Genomic DNA, 20,204 nt, shown 5'->3' on the forward strand with positions numbered 1-20,204 from the left:
TCCTCAATGAGATAGATGGACACAGTGGCACATTGTGCACAGGCGACTGTGAGGATGGCACAAGATCAAGCAAGGTTTCATTTTTTTGCACACAGGGTCGCTGACTTGGAATCAACTCAACAGTACCTAACAACAATACTCTGGCTAGGTTGTTAAATACAATATTGAAAAGAAATGCTGAGAGAATAGGTACCCTAGTCTTGTTACTGCCTTCAAGTCTCAGTCTTTCTCCACTAAGTATGTTGGCTATTAATTTTCATACATGCTCAAGTTAATACTGAGGAATTTCTCTTCTAATCTGCTTTAGGGTTGTCATCAAGAAATGGTACTGAACTTTAGCAAGTGATTTTTCAGTATCTCTAGAGGTGACAATTTTTTCCATTACTTTGTGGTATGTTGAGTGATTTTCTAATGGTGAATCACCCCTGCATTGCTGGAATCCCACTTGATCATTATACATGACTGTTAAATGTTGTTGAATTCTTTCAGTACTTTTTTGAGAATTTTTGCATCTCTATTCATAAGAGAGGTTGGCCTGTTGTTTTCCTTTCATCTTTAGCTTTAGTTTGGGGAACAAGGTTATGTTTGCTTCATAAAAAGGATTTTTCTTTCTTCACAGAAGGGATATTCCTTCTTTCTTTAGTTTTTGTTAAGAGTTTAAACAGTATTGATATCAGTTCTTTAAATGTTTTGTGAATTCTTCAGTGAAGCCAGTACTTTTTTTGTTGGACAGAACTGCTCCTTTGACGAAACGTCACACAATGGAATACTACGCTGCATTGAAAAACAAGGAACTCATGCAATATTATTCAAAATGGGTGACCCTGGAGGACATTATGCTAAGTGAAATATCTCAGTCACAAAAGGCCTAATACTGCGTAGTGCCACTGTTGTAAAATGGGACTGACATCGGGGTTGGGGGAAACTGAAAGATGGGATAAATTATGTATAGAGCATTGAAACAGATGAGGGAGAGAACTGTTTAAAGAGATACGTGATTAGGTATTACTGTCATGACAGGAGTACAGAACGAAGGCTGCATAGAGGAGTGGACTTGAGGAGAGGGAGTGTATAATAATGAAAAACTTTTTCTTTTACTTTTCAAAGAGAAGAGTGAACTGGGGGGGAATGTTTGGGCAAGGAGAAAAGTGCAACAATGAATGAATGAATGGAAATACAATGTCTCTGTAAATTTTGATTAAAATTAGTAATAATAATTTTAAAAAACTGAGAAGGAGCAATAATTTAATGTTTAGCACATGCCAGGCACATATAACTTTAGATGTGTTATTAGTCTGGAGTTGGCAAAAGTGGCTTCTTCCATAACTTTTGCTATAACTACTTGGGCCAATCCACCTTCTAGCTGTGAATTTGGGCTTTCTCCCCCCACTCTCTATGGTCATCTTCTACATTTCCCCCATATTGTGGGAATATTGTGTGTATTTTAATACCACAGCACAACAAAATAAAGGACAGATATTGCTTTTAAAAATGGAACGAAATGCTTAACAAAAGGTTTCTAATTGCTAGCAATGTTCAATCACATGGTTAGCTAACTTCTTGGTGGGAATTGATGCCTCTGACAGATGATTAACCTGAGAGATGATTAAGGTTGTTTCCACTGAGGAGACGTGAAAGGAGAATAAGTGATGGATCTAAGATATATACTTTTGAAAAACATATCAAAACTCTTTCCAGTGTATTCTGGGTGGTAGAAATAGGGAGAGAGCTTCAATACTTTTTACCAGTTGCCACTTTTATTTTTTTTTTTCCTATCTCCCAGCTCTCTTAGAGAAGCCTCTTCTAGGGGAGCTCTGGTGGCCTAGTGGCAAGGAGCTGCAACTACAATCCCAGAGGCACACAGTTCGAATCCACCAGATGCTCTGCCGGGAAAAGGAGGGACAATCTCCACCTGTACCAGTCAGATCTGATTTGACGGTACATTCACACAAAAATTAAAACAAAAAAAAAAAAAAGAGAAGCCTCTTCTGTTGGGTCATGGTTTTTTCATGGTGCTCTCGATGTATGACTCCAGAAGGAAGATGGTTTCATCTACCTGGATCTCACTGGCATCCAACCTGAATAAAAAAGTAGAAGCATTTGACAGAGACAAAACATTTATTAACATATATAAAATTAGAGGTTGGGGGAGTGCAGCCTAGGAGAATTCCTTGGTTCCCCTTGAGAGGTAAAAATTAGGTAACTGAATAGATCATTCTTTCATTTACTGAGCATCTCTTATACACCAGACCTCACAGAAATGGCTGAGGATGAATAAAATTTTATTTGTGTGTATCTATTTCCTCTGTCCCAAAGAAGTTGTAGCCTGTAAAGAACAGCACATATAAAGGCATAGGTATAAAATGACCTAGAGTATTTTAAATTCCAAAGGTATCAGGAGGGGTTGAGGCTCCAAATGCATGGTGACTAACAGTTGAAGGGACTCCCTCAACCAGACAGAGGTCATTATGAAAAACCCATGGCTAACATTTAATGATGAAAGAGTAGTAGCATTTCGCCTAAGATCAGGGACAAGGCAAGCTCTGTTCTCACATCATTTCAACATTACACTGATGTTTCTAGCCTGGGCTATTAAGCAAGAAAAACTAAGTAAAGGGAATCAGATTGGAAAGGAAGAACAAAAACTATATGAAGATGATATGCTCTTGTATGTAAAAAATCCTACACCTCCCCCCTCTCTCTTAAAGCTAATAAATAAATAAATGATTTCACCAAGGTAGCAGGATACAAGGTCAAGGTAAATATATATATATAAAATCAATTGTATTTCTATATATAAATAGGAATAATCTAAAAATGAAATTAAGAAAACATTAAAATAGCATCAATAAGTTACATAGGGAGAAATTTAATAAGAAAACTACCAAATATAACTGAAACAATACTTAAATAAATGAGAAAATATCTCATATGCATAGATTGAGAGATTTAATATTGTTAAGAAAACAATTCCAAAACGTGTTCTAAAGAGTTGATGCAGTCCCTACTAAAGTGCACAATAAAGACTGAATACAATGATAGACAGGCTTGTTGTTGTTGTTGTTGTTATGTAGTGTCGAGTTGGAACTGACCTATACCTGATCCTCTGGCAGGTTTTGAGAGGCAGTTAATCATCTAGGAGGAGAATGTCCATTCTTTCCTGCAGAGCAGCTGGCAGTAGATTTGAACCATGTGCCTTTGGGATTGCAGTGCAGATTTTTACCATTAAGCCACCAGCGTAAAACACACTGTATGTTATTCCAAGAACTCTGGTCTTCATGGAATAAATAAAAGTAATCAGTAGGCATTTAAAGAAGGAGCTCTGTTGGCCTAGTGGCAAGAAGAAGCTGTGCTGTAATTCCAAAGTCATGTGGTTATAATTCACCAGCTGATTTGCAGAAGAATGACTGGCAGTCTCCTCCCATGTAGCTTACTGCCTCTGAAAACCCACTAGGGATCAGCTAGAGTTGGTTCTAACTGAATACAACAACAAAAAGCATTTAAAGTAGGAGAGAAACACTATCAATTCTATGTAAAGTAACTAAAAGCATAGCCTAAGAGATGTTTGGATGGGGGAAGTAACTGTAAAAGTCTAGGAAAGAGGTGATGAAGGCCTGCATAGAGACTGAGATGAAGGGTCAGATGTGAGACATAATACTTAAGTAGAAGACACATTACTTAAGAAGACATTTGCTCCTGTTAAATTGGAGGGTTTGGATAATACTGAGCTAGATCTCTCAAGATATTTTGAAACACAGGCCTGACATTGACGACACTTACTTGTTAACATTACGTTTCAGGGTTTCTAGCTGTTGACGTTCAGGGGCTGTGATCATCTCCTCTATTTCTTGAAGCTGTTCCTCTTCAGCACCAGTGGCTTGCATAGATGCGAGGATAGCTTCTACTCTCTGAGACTTCTCCAGTAAACGTCTGTCATACAAATAGAATTCTGAGGCATGAGAATGTCCCTTGGAGAGTCTCTTATTCTTTAACCTTATGTTATCTTCCACCATGTCTGGTCAAAGTGGATCTTGCCACCTCTAAGGACTTTTTCTACACATTTGGAAAAAAATATGATTTCAATCCTGAAACTTGTTTCTCATTTGTACCAGTTTATATAGCTCTCAAATTTAATTGACAAAATTATTTCATTAGGGATATATGAAAAGTATAGCATGACTAACGTATGATTAATGTCAACTCAATCTAATGAGTCCTAAAACTAGACTGATTACTGTCTCTATTGGTTTTCATCGTTACAGACTTTGACCTTGAAAAAATGGAAATGATTTCCTGATAATGATACTCACTTGTTCTCTTTGGTTTCAAACTGCCTCCTTTCTATCAAGTTAGCTATGCTCTGAAGGAAGAGAAAGAAAAGAATTGCACTTACTTTAAATAGTTCAGGTATAAGAGGTAAAAGGGATGGGGATTTGTCTATGTGAAGGGTATAGGAAGAAAGTCTAGATGGAGTTACCTTGTAACATCTGTGCAGCAACATTCGGGCAGCTGACAAGATGTTCACAGTGTATAAATAGAAAGTCCTGGATGGGGCATGGTCTGGTGTTTTGGGAATTTCCTGTGTATCCCCAGAAAGAAAAAGAAGATAAATGATATTGTTTTTCAGACCTGGCAAAGCAAACATCTGTTGCATCTGGAGCTATTTTACTTGCACTTTCCTCTTTCCCATTTAACACCTGTACTTATGCTATCAACAACAACCACATGAGAGTTGATTTGGTTTTTCCATTTGACTGTAGCACCCTAACTGGCAAGGAAAGAAAAGGTACCTAATATATACTCAGCAAGTTTATATGCCAAATAGAGTATATTTGATCTTCACAACAAACATTATTATTACCACCAGCCATCAGTATTTTACGGATGAGAAGAGTGAAGGAAGTTTCAGGCACAGGTAACTGAGGAAGAGGCAGGTCTGTCATTCTGACTCTAACACCCATTCTGTTTTCTCATGGTGTCTTTTATTCTTAGTCAGTCCTCACATTCACACAGTTGAGAACTCAACAGATGATGTGGCTAAATTTAATTTATAATAGATTGAAAGCTCAGTGAAAGGACAGAAATGATAAAGGAAATAAAGACAAAATAATTTGAGGGTGATTTTGTGGCCATGCCATCTTCTTTCTAGGTCGGGTAAAACTTCATAACTACCCTGCAAGTGCTTATTATGTCTTTGGAAACCTTATTTCTGTTGAGAGCTGGGAGTTAAAAATGTGCCTCAAGAGCTTCCCTTACCCTAGGCCGGCTTTGCAGATTATCACACCATGGTTACCTGCAGTGATATGAAATTTTCTGAGAGCATCTTATATAGCATATCCTTTGCCTCCTTTGCTGGAATCATTGCAAAGTCTTCTACCTGCTTCTGTTCCAGGTGTTTCTTTAGCAAAACTAATCGGAAAATTCTAGCACAGCGAGACCCAAATCTGAAAAGGGATAAAGAAAACAGATGTCATGGCAACACAGAGGAGTTTTGCATACATCACAGACAGCGCTTGCTCCTATTTCTGTGTGGAGTGGGACTAGAGAGGGAACAGCAGTCAGAATTCTCTCACAGCTCCACAAGGTAGGTGATGGTGCTGCCAGTTATTTACGTCATCAATGTTTGCTTCATTTTAATTCCTCAGTTTCTGCATTTATAAGAAAAGGCTTTCGGGAGGCTGGCTAATGGGCCATTAAGGAAGAAGTTGGGTATTTAGGGTGAAGAGTGGGGATAGTTGGGACCCATAAAGTAGTTCAGTGGAAAAAATGGGGCCAAGTGTGTTAAGGTTTGCCTGCACAATGATCAATTACTTGTTTAATTGGGGCCTGGAAAGGAAGTGTCTAACCCCAATCCCAAGCAAGGGAACCCTCTTACCTTTCCTGTACAACGGATTCCAGGGTGGCTGTGGCCAGGGATGCTAGAGCCTTATGGAGGTCTTCATGTGAGGATTAAGGCCATACAGTAATGCTTTTTTTTAAAAATTTTTAATAATTTTAATGAACATTTACAGAGAATTTGGATTTCCATTCATTCATTGCTGCACTTCTCTACCCGCCCAGCCCTCTCCGCCCCCTACCCCCCAGTTCGCTCCTCTCTTTCAAAAGTAAAAGAAAGACTCCCTCCCTGGTACACAATCCCCCCGCACCCCTCCCATTGCCCCAAGTACATTCCACTATGCAACCTTAATTGTGGACTCTTGTGTACAGTAACGCTTTAGCCTAGTCATTGTGATATTAGTTTTATTTCTAAGTCTTTATAATTAAATGTTAAATACTACTTTTTAAAAAAATAATAAATACTTCTATTTATTATGGTATCTAAATATTTTAAAGTCTTAATTAACTAGGATGTTTAAGTAAGGATTTGTGGTAACTAAAATTTTAATTAGAAATCTTATTATTTATCATCAATTACTTCAATATGCTAAACATAACCAAGTCTTTCTTTTAGAAGTTATGATTCTGGTTCAGAATCATATGTTCAGTTACCAGACTGGTAAAGGATACTGATGACGTACATTCCTCCACCACTGTCGCCAGACTTTCCAACAAACTCTAGCTATTAAAAAAAAAAAGGAAAGAGAGAGAAAATGTGTGTGCAAACTAAATGGAAATTTCAGAGATTCTGTTTTAAAAGAAGCAAATCTAGTCAAGAGTCATTTGCAGGCAGCCCCATTATCAGACAATGGAAAAATGGTCTGTGCTGACTAGGCAGGAAATGAGGCTATCTCAACATGATTACCAGACATCATTGGTAGAAAGAAATCATAAACAGAAAAAAGAGAACACCAGCAATAACAGCAAAGTTCAACAAGCCAGCAAACAAATGCTGGTGAGCTTGTGGAGAGAGTGGAACCCTCATTCACTGTTGGTGGGAGTGTAAAACGGTGCAACACTATACAGGTGATCTGGTGCTTTCTCAAAAAGTTAGAAAGAAAAATAACAATTGACCCAGCAATTCTACTACTGGGAATATACATTAAAGAAACCAGAGCCATGACTCAAACAGCTGTAGGCACACCCATGTTTATTGCTGCATTACTCACAATAGCAAAGAGATGGAAGCAACTCAAGTGGCCATCAACACATGAATGGATAGAAAAACTATGGTACATTCACACAGTGGAATATTATGCAGCTCTGAAAAACAATGTACTTGCAAAATACTACACAACATAGGTGGATCCTGAAAAACATGATGCTGAGTGAAATAGCTCAGTCACAAAATAGGAAAAGAAATGATAGAAAATGAACACAGCATTGGAGCAGATAAGGGAAAGGTCTGTTTAAAAGGAATGCATGATTAGGCATTATATGTATGACAACAATCTGGGATAAGAGCTGCAGTGGAAAGTGGATTGGAGGGGGAAAGGAAGAGGAGGGAGGAAAACGTACAATAATGAATGAACAAGAATCCAACTTTTCTGTAAAATTTTGTTAAGTCTCATCTCCCCTCCCCTTCTTTCATCATTCATATATATATAAAAAACAACAAAAGGCCTGAAGCTTTTCTATAACTATCATAGTTTCTCCAAGTTCATAGAGTTTCGACAGGCATGTGGTTTAGGAAGTGGATGCCACTCCTGCTTCCAAACTTGAATCAGTCTGGGAGCTCCACCAAATACTGCCCACGACAGATAGCCATTACGGTGTTTGGCACACCTATGGCACTGTTGTTCCATAAAGGAATTTGAGACCAATAAATAAAATAAAGTAATAATAATAAAGAAAAAAAAATAGAAACAAACATAAACAGACTTACTGGATCATCTGCCAGCAGAGTAAGGTATTGATCAAGAACTTGTTTAGAAATGTTGTAGCCAACGGGTAGGGATCTGAAGATCTACAGAGGAAAAAAGAGACACTGTATATGGGTTTAGGGTCTTAGACTTGCAGGCGCTACTGAAATGAACAGGTTTTAATGTTAAATAACACTAACTGAAAAAGGCCCCAAAATATTCACAACAGCACTGATTGTATGAATAAAAAAACCTACAATTTATATGTTGTCCAGTAATAAGAAAATAAGTACTCCATCAAATGAAATTCAGTGTAGTAAGTTTAAAGAATAAAAGATTTATAAATTCTCATGTGAAAAGATATTTTACATATAATATTGAAACAAGCTGTAGGACAGAATTTAGATTATGAACAAAGCAAACTATAGAAGAGTACAACCCTTTTATTTTAAAAAACACACACATACATATATAATTTTAATTCATATAAGCTGCATCCAGTAAGAAGTACATCTCTTAAGGCTGCAGGCTGATGAGTACTGATGACTGTATATAACTGTGTGATTACCACTCAAAATAAAAGAGCACTATGACCATTCCAAAAGTTTGGAGAATGAAATTTTTTTTAAAAAAAACCCAGGCATTTCTCCGCTATTTGAATATTAGTTATGTAATTACTTTTATTAGTGGGGGAAAATATTTAAAATTTTGTTATAAGTTGAGAAATTTAAAAACAAGTGAAAAGAAAAAGATAGTAAATATATTTACTTTAAATAAATAATTATGAAAGTAACAGATGTACAAACATTGAAATATTAAGTACTATTCTTATTTTAAGCAGATATGTTAAAAACATATTAAGTATATGCAACTATAACATATTTTAAAAAATGAATACAAAGGATCATATGATATCCTGAGTTCTATGGGGTTTTAAGATTCCCAATCACTCAGATTGCAAATAGAAGGTTTTTAAAACAATTAGGAACCATTTAAAATGAAAGGATAAATGCTTGGACTAAGGAAGTTGTAGGTTTTAAAAAGCTGATTCTCAACAGACCATACCAGTTCAACAGTGCTTACTACGTGAAGAGAATGCTTATCCCAATTCAAACAACAAAAAATATTTTCTTCAGGCTAAATCTCATTCCTAGCTCTGAATATGGTATTTGAGGATCTTTCAGAAAGCTAGATAAGAACAAAAAACTCACCTCATTGGAAGACAATGGCTGGGTGAAGGGCGCACTAGAGGGAGTGGTGATCTCACTCATTCGGAGCATGGTCCGCACAATCTCACTGCTGGTCTAGGTTGTAAGAGAAACTGGAATTTGGAATTTATTCTGCTATCTCAGCTCTGGCTATTTGCCAAGGGCTACATCTGGTGAATAAGTGAATGTCGCTGATAACTAAATGACCCACCCACCAAGATGTTACCTGGTCCATCCTGTTGGCAACTGCACTCACAATTGTTTGGTCACGGAAGTGCTGGTGGAATCTATCAAGGTTAGCTTGCCAATAAATACCATCATCTGGAATAGGCTGAGAAGAAAAGAATTAGAGAGAAATATTTAGAAACAGTGAAGAGTTTTCTGGTGAGGAGTGTACATTTAACTGTTCATAATTTCTTTTCTTACTCAGTACCACCAAACTATTCAGTCATTCAACCACAAGAGTTAGACCCTTGACAAATTTACAATTCCTGTGTGGATCATAACAAACTATGGTTAATTAGACAAAATCTATACCTAGCCCAAGAAGCTGTTCTCGGACTGCTGTGAACAGAGCAAAGAAACACTGCATGGTTTAAAACCAAGAAAGTGTGTGTGTCAGGGCTGTATCCTTTCTCTATACTTATTCAATTGCATGCTGAGCAAAAACATTAGAGAAGCTGGAGAAAAGTATGGCATCAAGAATGGAAGACTCATCAACAACCTGTGTTATACAGAAGACACAATCTTGCTTGCTCAAAGTGAGGAAGACTTGAAATGCTTGCTGTAGAATATCAAAGACTACAGCCTTCAATATGGATTTCAACAACAAGAAAACAAAAGTCCTTACAAGTGGGCAAGTAGGCAACATCAATGATAGATGGAGAAAAGATTGTCAATCTACAATCCACACCCTTGGCACCAGCGGTCAAGGACTTATTGCATTAGGAAAGTCTACTGTCAGTGACCTCTCTGAAGTCCTGAAGAGCAATGATGTCAGTTTAAAGTGCACCTGATTCAAATAATAGTCTTTTCAATCACCTAAAAGATGTATTGCAATGGGAAAGTTTGCTGTTAGGGACATCTCCAATTGCTGAAAAGCAATGGTGTCACTCTGGAGGCTAAGGTGCATCCCATACAGGCCATGGCCTTTGCAATCACTTGTTATGCGTTAGAGAGTTGGACAATGACTAGGGAGGATAGAAGGAGAATTGATGCCTTTGAGCTGGGGTTGCTGGAGAAGAGTATTGAATGTAGCAAGGACTGCTAAGAAAACAAACAGGTTCATGCTGGAAAGGGTTAACTCGGGCTGCTCCTCGGAGGCAAGGATTCTGAGGCTTCGTCTGACACACTTTGGACATGTTCCAAGGAGGGACCAGTCTTTGGAGAGGGACATCATGCTTGGGAGCGTGGAGGGACAGCACAGGAGGGGAAGACCCTCTATGAAGTGGACTGAGTAAGTGAGTAGGGTAATTAGGGTGGGGGTGTTGGAGACAGTAAGATTGGCAAAGGACAGAGCAGGATTTAGGGCTGTTACACATAGGGTCATTATGAGTCATAAGCAACTCAACGGTATAACAACAAAAACAAACAGTTGTTTGACTTATGCAAAACAGACTTCTTAACTGCTGCTATCCTGGGTGCTGACTGTGGATCCAAATACAATGAAATCACAATCGAGATCCACACAATCACAATCAGCAGTCAAGAAAACAAAAAATGCGCTGCATTGGGAAAACCTACTGTCAAGGGCCTCTTTATAGTGTGATGGAGCAAACATATCAATGTAAATACTAAGGTGCACCTTACCCAAATTATGTTTTTGATTGCTTTGCATACATTTGAAAGTTGGACAATAAAGAGGATCACAGAAGAATCAATGCCTTTTGTAGTGATGGTGAAGAATACTGATTATCCCATGGACTGCCAAGAGAACAAACCAGTCTATCTTGGAGGAAGTGCAACCAGGGTACTCCTTAGAGGCAAGGATGGAGAAACTTCATCTTACATACTGGATGTTATCAGAAGAGGTTAACCAAACTCGACTCACTGTCAATGAGTTGGAACTGACTCATAGCTGACCTTCTAGTGGGTTTTCAGAGAGTATAAATTGGACAGGAGGAGAGTGCCCATATTCTCCCCCCGAGACCACCTGGGGGATTTGAATCTGCTTTTGAATTGGCAGTGCAACTGCTTACCCACTAGGCTATCAGAGTTCTCTCTCAGGAATGGCCAGGCCTTGGAAAAAGACAACACGCTGAGAAAGGTAGAGAGGTCAGAAAGAGGAGAAGGTCCTCAATGGGATGGATTTATGCCGTGACTATAACATGGTGAAGAATGTGAGGATAGTGCAGGGTAGGGCAAGGTTCAGACCTGTTGTTTATAGGGTCACTATGAGTCACAGTCAATGCAATGGCACCTAACAATGTTTGGTTGTTAAAAGAATACTTCAGGGAATATTTTTGGTTTAAAGATTATCTCAAGGTATTAGTTTCTGGGGTTTATTCAGCCTCCATGGCTCCAAAAAGTCTGGATTTCAGGATTTTTTGATAAGTCTGCATTTATACCTCTGTTTGTCACAGGAGAAAAATGTTTCTCCTTTTATCTAAGGTTAATTCCTAAGTAGTCTAGATCTCACCCTTTCTTCCCTTCATAGGGACGCAGATAAATTTTTCTCTCTCCATTTCACATCAGCTTTTCCCTTGTTAAAATCTCTTCTACTCTAAAATCCTTCATCAACTTTATTTCCCTTTTTCTTTCAGCCATAGTCAAGTCTAAAAGACTAAAGTCATCTCAGTTGTATTCTTATCAACAGATTCACTCAACCCATTTCCATCACTGTACCGAAACGCCAAGATTCCTGAGGCCTTTGTTGCTAAATTAAAAAGATACTTTTCAGTTGTGATCTTATTTGACTTTATGAAGCATTTGACATGGCTGGTATTTTCTCTCTGATCTCCATGGAGCTCCTTCAATTATAGAGCATCATTCTAGTGCTTCCCTTTTCTGAATACTTTTCCTTTTCTTAATCCCAACCAGAATTACCACTGTTCCTCAAAATTCTGTTCATAGTCTTACTTTTTTATTTCAGCTGCTTTCAAGCCTTCAAATATTTATGAACTTCCTCATCCTAAACACCTACTAAACTCCAAATGTACTGATCCAAATGCCTACTGGATACTTCTATCTCTGAAAATGGTTTTGTTTTCAGTGGACATTAAACTACCATTTCTTTCTTTTTAATAATATTTTATTATGCTTTCAAAATTTGTTAGCATTTTTATTATTTCCATTCTGTTTGTTCTGTTTCCATTGACCTGGATTTCCTTTCCCTCTTTGTTTTTGTTTGTGGGTGAATACTGAATGTCTGGTCTCATATGTTGTTGCTGTTGTTAGGTGCTGTGAAGTACAACTCATAGTGACTCTATGAACAAGAGATCTGAACCCTGCCCTATCCCATGCCATCCTCATCATCTCAGACACACTTAAGCCCATTACTGCACTCACAGTGTCAATTATCTCATTGAGGGTCTTCCTTTCTTTTGCTAACCCTGTACCTTCCCAAGCATGGCATCCCTCTCCAAGGAACAGACTCTCTTAGCCACATGTCCCAAATATGTGAGGACTTTTTGCCATCCTTGCCTCCAAAGATCACTCTGGCTGCATGGTTTCCAAATCTGTGGGGTGTTTTTTGTTTGGGTTTTTTTTTTGTAGTCCATAGAAAATACAGAGCTCTTCTCCAGCACTACAACTCAAAAGCATCATCTCTGTCATCCTTATTTCACTGTCCAGCTCTCAGCAGCGTTGCAAGTGACTGAAAAGACCACAGCTTGAATCAAGCACACCTGACATTATTGCTTTTCAATATTCTGGAGTGGTCCTTGGCAAAAGATCTCCTTATATGAAGGTGTCGATTGCAGATTCGTGTAAGGTGAAATGGATTTTTCCATCTACCATGATGTTGCCTATTGGTCCAGTGGTGAGGATTTTTGTCTTGTTGATGTTGAGCTATAATCCACATGGAAGGTTACAGTCGATCCTCTGCATTAAGTGTTTCAAGTCTTCTGCTCTTTCAGCAAGCAAGGTTGTATCATCGGCATAGAGTAAACTATTGATGAGTCTTCCTTCAAAAATTGTGATGCCATATTCTTCTTTACAGTCTTCAATATTTAATGATTTGTTGTTGTTGTTATGTGCCGTCGAGTCGCTTGCGACTCATAGCGACCCTATGTACAACAGCCCTAAACTCTGCTGTCCTGTGCCAACTGCACTGTCTCTGACACTCCCATCCCGATTATCCCAGTCACTGAATCAATCCACCTCATCAGACAGAATAGATATGGAGGAAAGATACAACCCTGATGTACACCTTTCCTGACTTTAAACCATGCCATGTTCTCTTGCTCTGTTTGAATAGCAGCTTCTTGATTTAGTTACAGATTTGGAATGAGCACACTTAAGTGTTGTGGGGTTCGTATTCCTCTCAGTGTAAGCCATAATCTGTTATAATTCAGAGTCAAATGCCTTTGCATAGCCAACAAAGCACAAGAGACAATCTTCTGAAGCAGCTGTTAAGGTAAATATATTACTTTTGGATTATTGTTGTTGTTAGGTGCTGTTGAGTGGGGCTCATATTGTGACCCCCCCATGAACAACATGCCCTATCCTATGCCACCCTCATCATCTCTGAATACACATGAGCCCATGGCAGCAATCACTGTGCCAATCCATCTTGCTGAGAAGATGAATTAATCTCTTTTGCTGATTCTCCACTTTTCCAAGCATGATGTCTCTCTCTAAGGAATAGCAGTTCCTAGCAAAATGCTCAAAGTACGTGAGATGAAGCTTTGTCATCTGTGCCTCCAAGGAGCATTCTGGGTGTACATCCTCCATGACATAGCTGCTTGTTCTTTAGGCAGTCCATGGGATATTCAGTACTCTTCTCCAGCACCACAGCTCAAAGGCATCAATTTTTCTGTCATTGTTATTCATTGTCCAGCTCTGAAGTGCATAACAAGTGATGAAAAAAAAAACCATGGCCCAAATCAGGCACATTTTAGTCTTTAATCTGACATCAATGTTCCTCAGGATTTTGGGGAGGTCCATGACAGCAGACTTGCCCTATTATTTCTTTTTGAAACCATCTATTATTTGACTGAAAGGTGACTTTCAGAAACAGCTTCTATTCCAAGTTCAAAAGTTATGCTAGGGTGATAGTCTCAGAGGCTCTTTTAGTCTCTAACAGACTAGTTGTTGTTATATACCATTAAGTCAGAACTGGCTCCTCGCTGACTCTCCACAGAGTTTTCAGAGGCTGTAAATTACGTGGGAGGAGACTGTCCATCTTTTTCATGCAGAGCCTCTGGTAGGCTTGAGCTGCGTGCCTTTGGGTTGTCAGTGAAACTCCTTACCTTTAAGTCACTAAGTTCATCTATTAGACTAGTAGGTCTGGCATTTTTAAGACATTTGAATTTTGTTGTATATTTTTCCATTCTGTCTGGGACTTTCTATTGTGACCCTGTTGAGAACAGTTTATAGTAGTAGATGGACACCATGTAGATCGTTTGGTCTTAGGTTAGAAGAAGTGGTGAATGATGTGGGCCATTTGTCTTGTAGATTAGTTTCTTCTGAGCTTTTGATTTCCTTCCTTCTCTTTGTTCCATATGAGTAGAAACTATCAACTGTATCTTACACGGCTGCTTGAAAGCTCTAAAGACCCCAGATACTATTCACCAAACTAGAGTGTAAAACATTATCTGTGCACTAGGTTATCCCTTGGTGAACTCCAATTTTTTTTTTCAACTGAAATTCTTAATCTAGAAATTTGGGCATCAACTTAACCCCTTTTTCTTCCACATCTACACCTAGTTACCAAATCCTATATATTCTCTATATTTGTCAGATGGTTACTTTTTATTTTTTTAATCTTGAGTCATTATTTTACATTGTGTTGTTAAGTGCCGTCAAGTTATAGATGACTCATAGTGACCCTATGAACGAAAGACCTGAACACTTGCATAACTTTCGTTGTTTCTCCAAGTTCATAGAGGTTCCAGAGACAAGCTATTTTGGAAGTGGATGCCACTCCTGCTTTCAAGCCTGTTTTAATCTGGGAGCCCCACCAAACACTGTCCACCATGGGTAACCATTATCACATTTGTCACACCAGCGTCACAGAGTTTAGAATCACAGCAACCATGAGTTACCTCTGTACAGCAAATTGATAGACCAGTGCTATGCCACTTAGAAGGTTTTTGACCAAAAACAATTAAAACCAGGCTGGTGGGTCGCAGATTAAAATCACCCACATTTGGCTTGGTAGCATTTTACATTAGGTTCTAATTACGGCTTTTCTGGATTAATACAATGGTTTCTTAACCAGTTTTTATTTTTAAGAATTGAGCTTTCTGCTTTTAATCTTGTTTATTTCTATCCTTTTCTCTATTTCTTAAAGTAGCACATTTTTTAACCTTTTGGGTCATAGTTCTCTTTGAGAATCCAAAGAAATCTAGAAAGTTCTCTATGAAAAATGCAAATGTACAAGTAGAGGCTCCAAAATTCATCAGTGTAGTCCCATAAATTATGAATTGCTACACTATGTTAATCTTTCTAAAATGTAGATCTAGTCATTTCACTTCCCTAATTAAAATGCATCAAGGGCACCCCGTGTTCAGTATAAATGCCAAATCACTTAGCCAGTTAGTCAGTCAGGAAATATTTGTTGAACTCTTACTAATATTCAAGTGCCAAGGATAATATACTACTGCATGGAGCTTATATTCTACTAGGGGTACAGAGAAAAATAGGGGGGAAAATTCTAGCTACTTATTACAAATGCTGTGAAGAAGATAAAATAGTAACTCTTGGAGAAGGGAAGGGCAACGGTGCTTGAATTCTAGGAAAGAATATTAAGAGAGAAGATCTAATGATGAAATAAGTTTGTTGTTAGGGTTAGGTGCCACTGCACTGAATATAACTCATGGCGACCCTATGAAGAGCAGATCTGAATCCTGTCCTATGCTGTCATTCTTTTCCTCTCTGACACACTGAGACCATTGCTGCAGTCACTGTGTCAATCCATCTCAGAGCTGATGAAATAAGACAACTACATTATGACATAGAGACAAAGCATTTGAAGTAAAAAGAATAGTAAAGGAGCTCTGGGTGGCCTAGTGGCAAGAAGCTGCACTGCAATCCCAAAAACACAAGGTTAGTTTCCACAGATACTCTGCTAGAGGAGGGACAATCTCCTCCAGTGCCAGTTGGATCCAATTCGACAGTACACAACAACTATAAAACAAACAAACAAAACCAAAAAACCCCAAACAAAAAAGTAAAAAGAATAGTAAGGGTAAAAGCCTTAAGACTTAAGAGAGTCTGACATAGTTGAAGGACAGTGGGATAAAGTAGCTGGGACAACAGTGAACAAGAGGGAAAGTGGAAAGAGTAGATTTTGATGAACCTCATTTTCCACAGATCGCATAAGGATTAATCCACAGTAAACAACTTGGACTTCTTCAGAGATTAATGAGAAACTAATGAGAGATTAAAGAGCCTCTCAAAATGAAGAGAACAAGATTCCTCATTTCGAGGCCAATGGAAATCATCATGATAAATGGACAAAGGACTGATGTTGTTAATGGTTTCATATTACTTGGATCCACAATAAACACTCTTTGCACCAGCTGTCAGGAAATCAAAAGATCAGTTCTATTAGAAAAAATCTGCTGTACGGTCCTCTCCACAGTGTTAAAGCTTAATGACGTCAGTCTGAAAACTAAAGTGTGCCCAGTACAAGTCATGGTTTTCTCAACTGCTTGCCATGCATCTGAAACCTGGACAATGACTAAGGATGACAGAAGAAGAACTGATGCCTTTGAGTGGTGCTGGAGAAAAATACTGAGTATCTCATGGACTGCTAAAAGAACAAACAGATCTGTCCTGGACAAAGTGAAATCAGGGTGCTCCTTGGAGGCAGGGATGGAGAAACTCTGCTTTACATACTTTAGGCATGTCATGAAGAGGCCGGTACTTGGGAGGAAAATATCATACTTGTGAAGGTGGAGAGTCAGCACAAGAAAGACCCCAATAAGATGGACTGTTGCAATGGGGTCAAGTGTGTCGGAGATGGTGAAGTTGGCTCAGGATAGGAAAAGGTTCAGAGACACTGTTCATATGGCCACTATGAGTCGTAGTCAACTCAATGGCACATAACAACAATTAGAAAGGCCTAAGTTACGATGTATTTGGATTTAAAAAAAACCAAACAAACAAGGAAAACCAACTTAGAAAGTAGGTAAGAATCTACGTAGAGAGATCATTGAGGGGAGTGTTGAACTCTTGATAAGAGATGATAGTGGCCTGGACTAGGTCAATACCAGTGAGAAAAATGAGGAGAACGTAAGTGATTTTAAAAAAGTTTGAAAAGTTTTTTTATTAGGATTTTGGCCTACGCCACTGATGGTATCCTTTACCAACATAGGACAACCTTAAGAGGGAAACTTAAATACTTAGAAAAAAAGAAATTATTCTGTTTTGGCAGGTTAAAAATGAGATGTAACTTGTATCTTTTTGGGCTGCTGACAAGGCATCTGGATATAAATCTCAGGCCTGTGTATGTATTTCTAGAATCATTTCTCACCACTGGCTTCCAAGAATCTCTATGTTTCAGCTATATTGTACAGTTTACTTTTTTCCTAGATTTTTTTGCATAGATTTTCATGTCTACTAAATAAATGACATGTAACTCATGCCTTAGAATGGATAAACAGGAATGTTCACTCTTCGTTGGTCTATTCCTGGCCAATATTTAATGAAGTGCATAATCCAATGACTTTTCAGCTTGGGGACCTTTATTAAACTCTCTTTAGGACTTGTTATCTTGGTGCTCTTTCTGGCCTGCTCAAGGGTGCGGACTCCTAATCAAGCAGCCCCAATTACCTCTTTGTTATCTGCGGTATGTTTTAGTCTCTTGGCCTTGGGCTCTCCAGCAGCATCTTCCTCAGAAGATCTTCTCCTTTTACCTTTCCCTTCCAAATTGAACAGTTAGGTTACATCTCACATAAAGACAAGAAATGACCAAACATAAGACCTGGTGTTTCTTCATCTCAGAAAGATACATAGCTATCTCTAGGTTAGAGTTTAGGAGGCTAGGGAACAATAAGAAACTCATGTAAATAATGAAAATATCTGAAACTCAGTATGTCCGAAAAGAAACTCCTCAACTTTCCCCTCAAATTAGTTTTTCTCCAATGCTTCCTTTCAGTAAATGGCACACGTCCCTCTACATGCCCAAGTCATATACCTAGATATTATTCTTAATAACCCTGCCTCCATTCCCCTTCTATATTTCATTTTCATTCATTTGCCTACATGAACAAGTGTCTCATCCTTCCAACTCCTAAGCGTACAAAAATCGTGTTTAAAAATGTGTATTTGATCATGTCACTTCTCTGCTTAAAAATACTTTTGTGGTTTTCCCTTGCTCTTAGGATAAAGAACCGATGTTCTGTAAAGTGCTGCTTGACCTAGTGCGACTATTTCTGGGGCCTGACCTCATGGCTCTCCTTCCTTTGTACGTCAGTCTTTAGCCACCTGGACCGCCTTTCAGTTCCTCAAACACTTCATTTCCCCTCACCCTAAAACATTTACCTCCTCCATCCCTCCCTCATTGGTTGGCTCTTAGCTCTGCTTCAAATCTAGCTCAAAGACCATTTTCCTAATATACTCTAAACTTCTAGATAAATTTAGGTCTTTTTATATATTATAAAAGTACTTAACATTCTAAACATTTCCTTTATAGTAATTACTTGTCTGTTATTCTATAGCTATGAGATTATTTGATTAATGTTTATCTTCTACACTAACCTTAAGCTCCATGAGAGCAGGAATAAATGCTACTTTTCCCATTGTCAAAAACCACATTATCTGGCACATATCAATCTCTTGGTAAATACTCGACTGATTCCTTCCCTTAAAAATGAACATGAGTCTACACTTAAGACAAACTAAAAATTTTAAAGTTAAAAATGTCTTACCTATCAAACTCAGTTTAGGAACGACATACATATCCTTTTCATTAATAACAAGGGTGGGAGCAGGTGGTGGTGGCCCAGGGTCTGAACTCGCTGTGGTAGGTACCAGGGGACAGCGTTGGACAAAGTGTGTGTCTGCCAGTCGCACAAAAGTGTTTGATACCTCAGTGTAATCCATGGTCTTGCCATCTGTACAACAGGAGGTAAGAGGCAGTTGAGATGGTTTAGATAGCTGGAGGTCTATTCCTATAGCTAGAAAATCTGATCTTTAGCTAGCATATGTGGCTATAGTACTAACCCTCCATAGTCTCTGTGAGACGGTCTGCTACTTTCTTCACAACAGCTGACATCGTCATTTTGCCATTCAACAGCAGCTCCTCAACAATTAGCTCACCAGTGTCACTGTACAGTGTTTTGGAAGTATAGATGTACCGGGGATACCTAAGCATTCGTAAAACCCGGCTGCACTGGGCTTCATATTCCACCACACCACGTTTGTGCACTTGGTATGTCACCAGGTTATGTTGGATGAGGACACAAAGAGCTTTTTTAACCTAGGCAGAATCCAAAAGAAAGAAAAACTTGAATATACAGCTCAGTATTACAAGCACTTTTTGCCTAATGGTTTTATAAGCATCAAGAGCCAGGAATCTCTGTGCTTCTTTCTTCTCTCTCCTGGAGCAGTTATTACATATAAATAAATGAAATCTGGATGTTTTCCTATGATGATCCTGACTCTTCTGATTCTTATCTTTCTTTGAAAGCACACATTGATTTCGTTCTATCATTCTCATTTTTTAAAGGTTGTATCAAGAGTAACAGAATAATAGTAAACAAATGAGTAATGAAATAGGAAGAATGTTTATATAAGAAGTCACAATGATCAAGGAACATTTTGAGAAGCTGAATCTTGGGGCTTACGCCTTGTCCTCTCTCCTCCCCTACTCCCAATAACATGGTTCTACCATAGGCTTTCTTTTTTTTTCTATTTTCTTGGATGCAGAAAACTAGTCAAAGATAGGTGACAGAGTATAAATGAGTGCTTTTTAAATATACCTGATCCAATGATGTTCCTGTGTCATGGGCAATTACTCTTAGTGGCTGGCCACCAGTTCTGATTAGGTGGACTCCAATTTTTTCTACGATTTCTCCAAAATGCTCTTGCAGCAACAAAGAACATAATTTAATTTCTGCTTGAGTCATTGCACTGTGAGCGTGGGGCC

At 38.4% G+C, this 20,204-nt stretch overlaps 1 protein-coding gene across 1 annotated transcript; it reads right to left on the bottom strand.

Moving 5' to 3' along the window:
* Nucleotides 1–1,977: 1,977 nt before the first annotated feature.
* Nucleotides 1,978–20,204, bottom strand: POLR3C (polymerase (RNA) III (DNA directed) polypeptide C (62kD)). The gene is made up of 14 exons (XM_006899519.1): nucleotides 20,038–20,204; nucleotides 19,280–19,535; nucleotides 18,985–19,170; nucleotides 17,888–17,976; nucleotides 9,174–9,278; nucleotides 8,951–9,043; nucleotides 7,763–7,843; nucleotides 6,508–6,559; nucleotides 5,876–5,936; nucleotides 5,294–5,444; nucleotides 4,478–4,579; nucleotides 4,311–4,360; nucleotides 3,781–3,930; nucleotides 1,978–2,078 (listed from the first exon to the last, which is right to left on the bottom strand). Exons 1-14 carry the CDS (start codon nucleotides 20,182–20,184, stop codon nucleotides 1,997–1,999), a joined length of 1,605 nt encoding a protein of 534 aa, XP_006899581.1. The 5' UTR covers nucleotides 20,185–20,204; the 3' UTR covers nucleotides 1,978–1,996.

Source organism: Elephantulus edwardii, unplaced genomic scaffold (genome assembly GCF_000299155.1).
Source record: "Elephantulus edwardii isolate Elephantulus edwardi_28Jun2011 unplaced genomic scaffold, EleEdw1.0 scaffold00260, whole genome shotgun sequence".
NCBI lineage: Eukaryota > Metazoa > Chordata > Mammalia > Macroscelidea > Macroscelididae > Elephantulus > Elephantulus edwardii.

Coding starts and splice junctions, on each gene's coding strand:
- POLR3C (XM_006899519.1), bottom strand. CDS start 20,184: ATGACTCAAGCAGAAATTAAATTATGTTCTTTGTTGCTGCAAGAGCAT. Junction 19,536..20,037: donor CAGGAACATCATTGGATCAG/GTATATTTAAAA, acceptor GATTCTGCCTAG/GTTAAAAAAGCTCTTTGTGT. Junction 9,279..17,887: donor ATACCGCAGATAACAAAGAG/GTAATTGGGGCT, acceptor TTTTCTTCTCAG/CCTATTCCAGATGATGGTAT.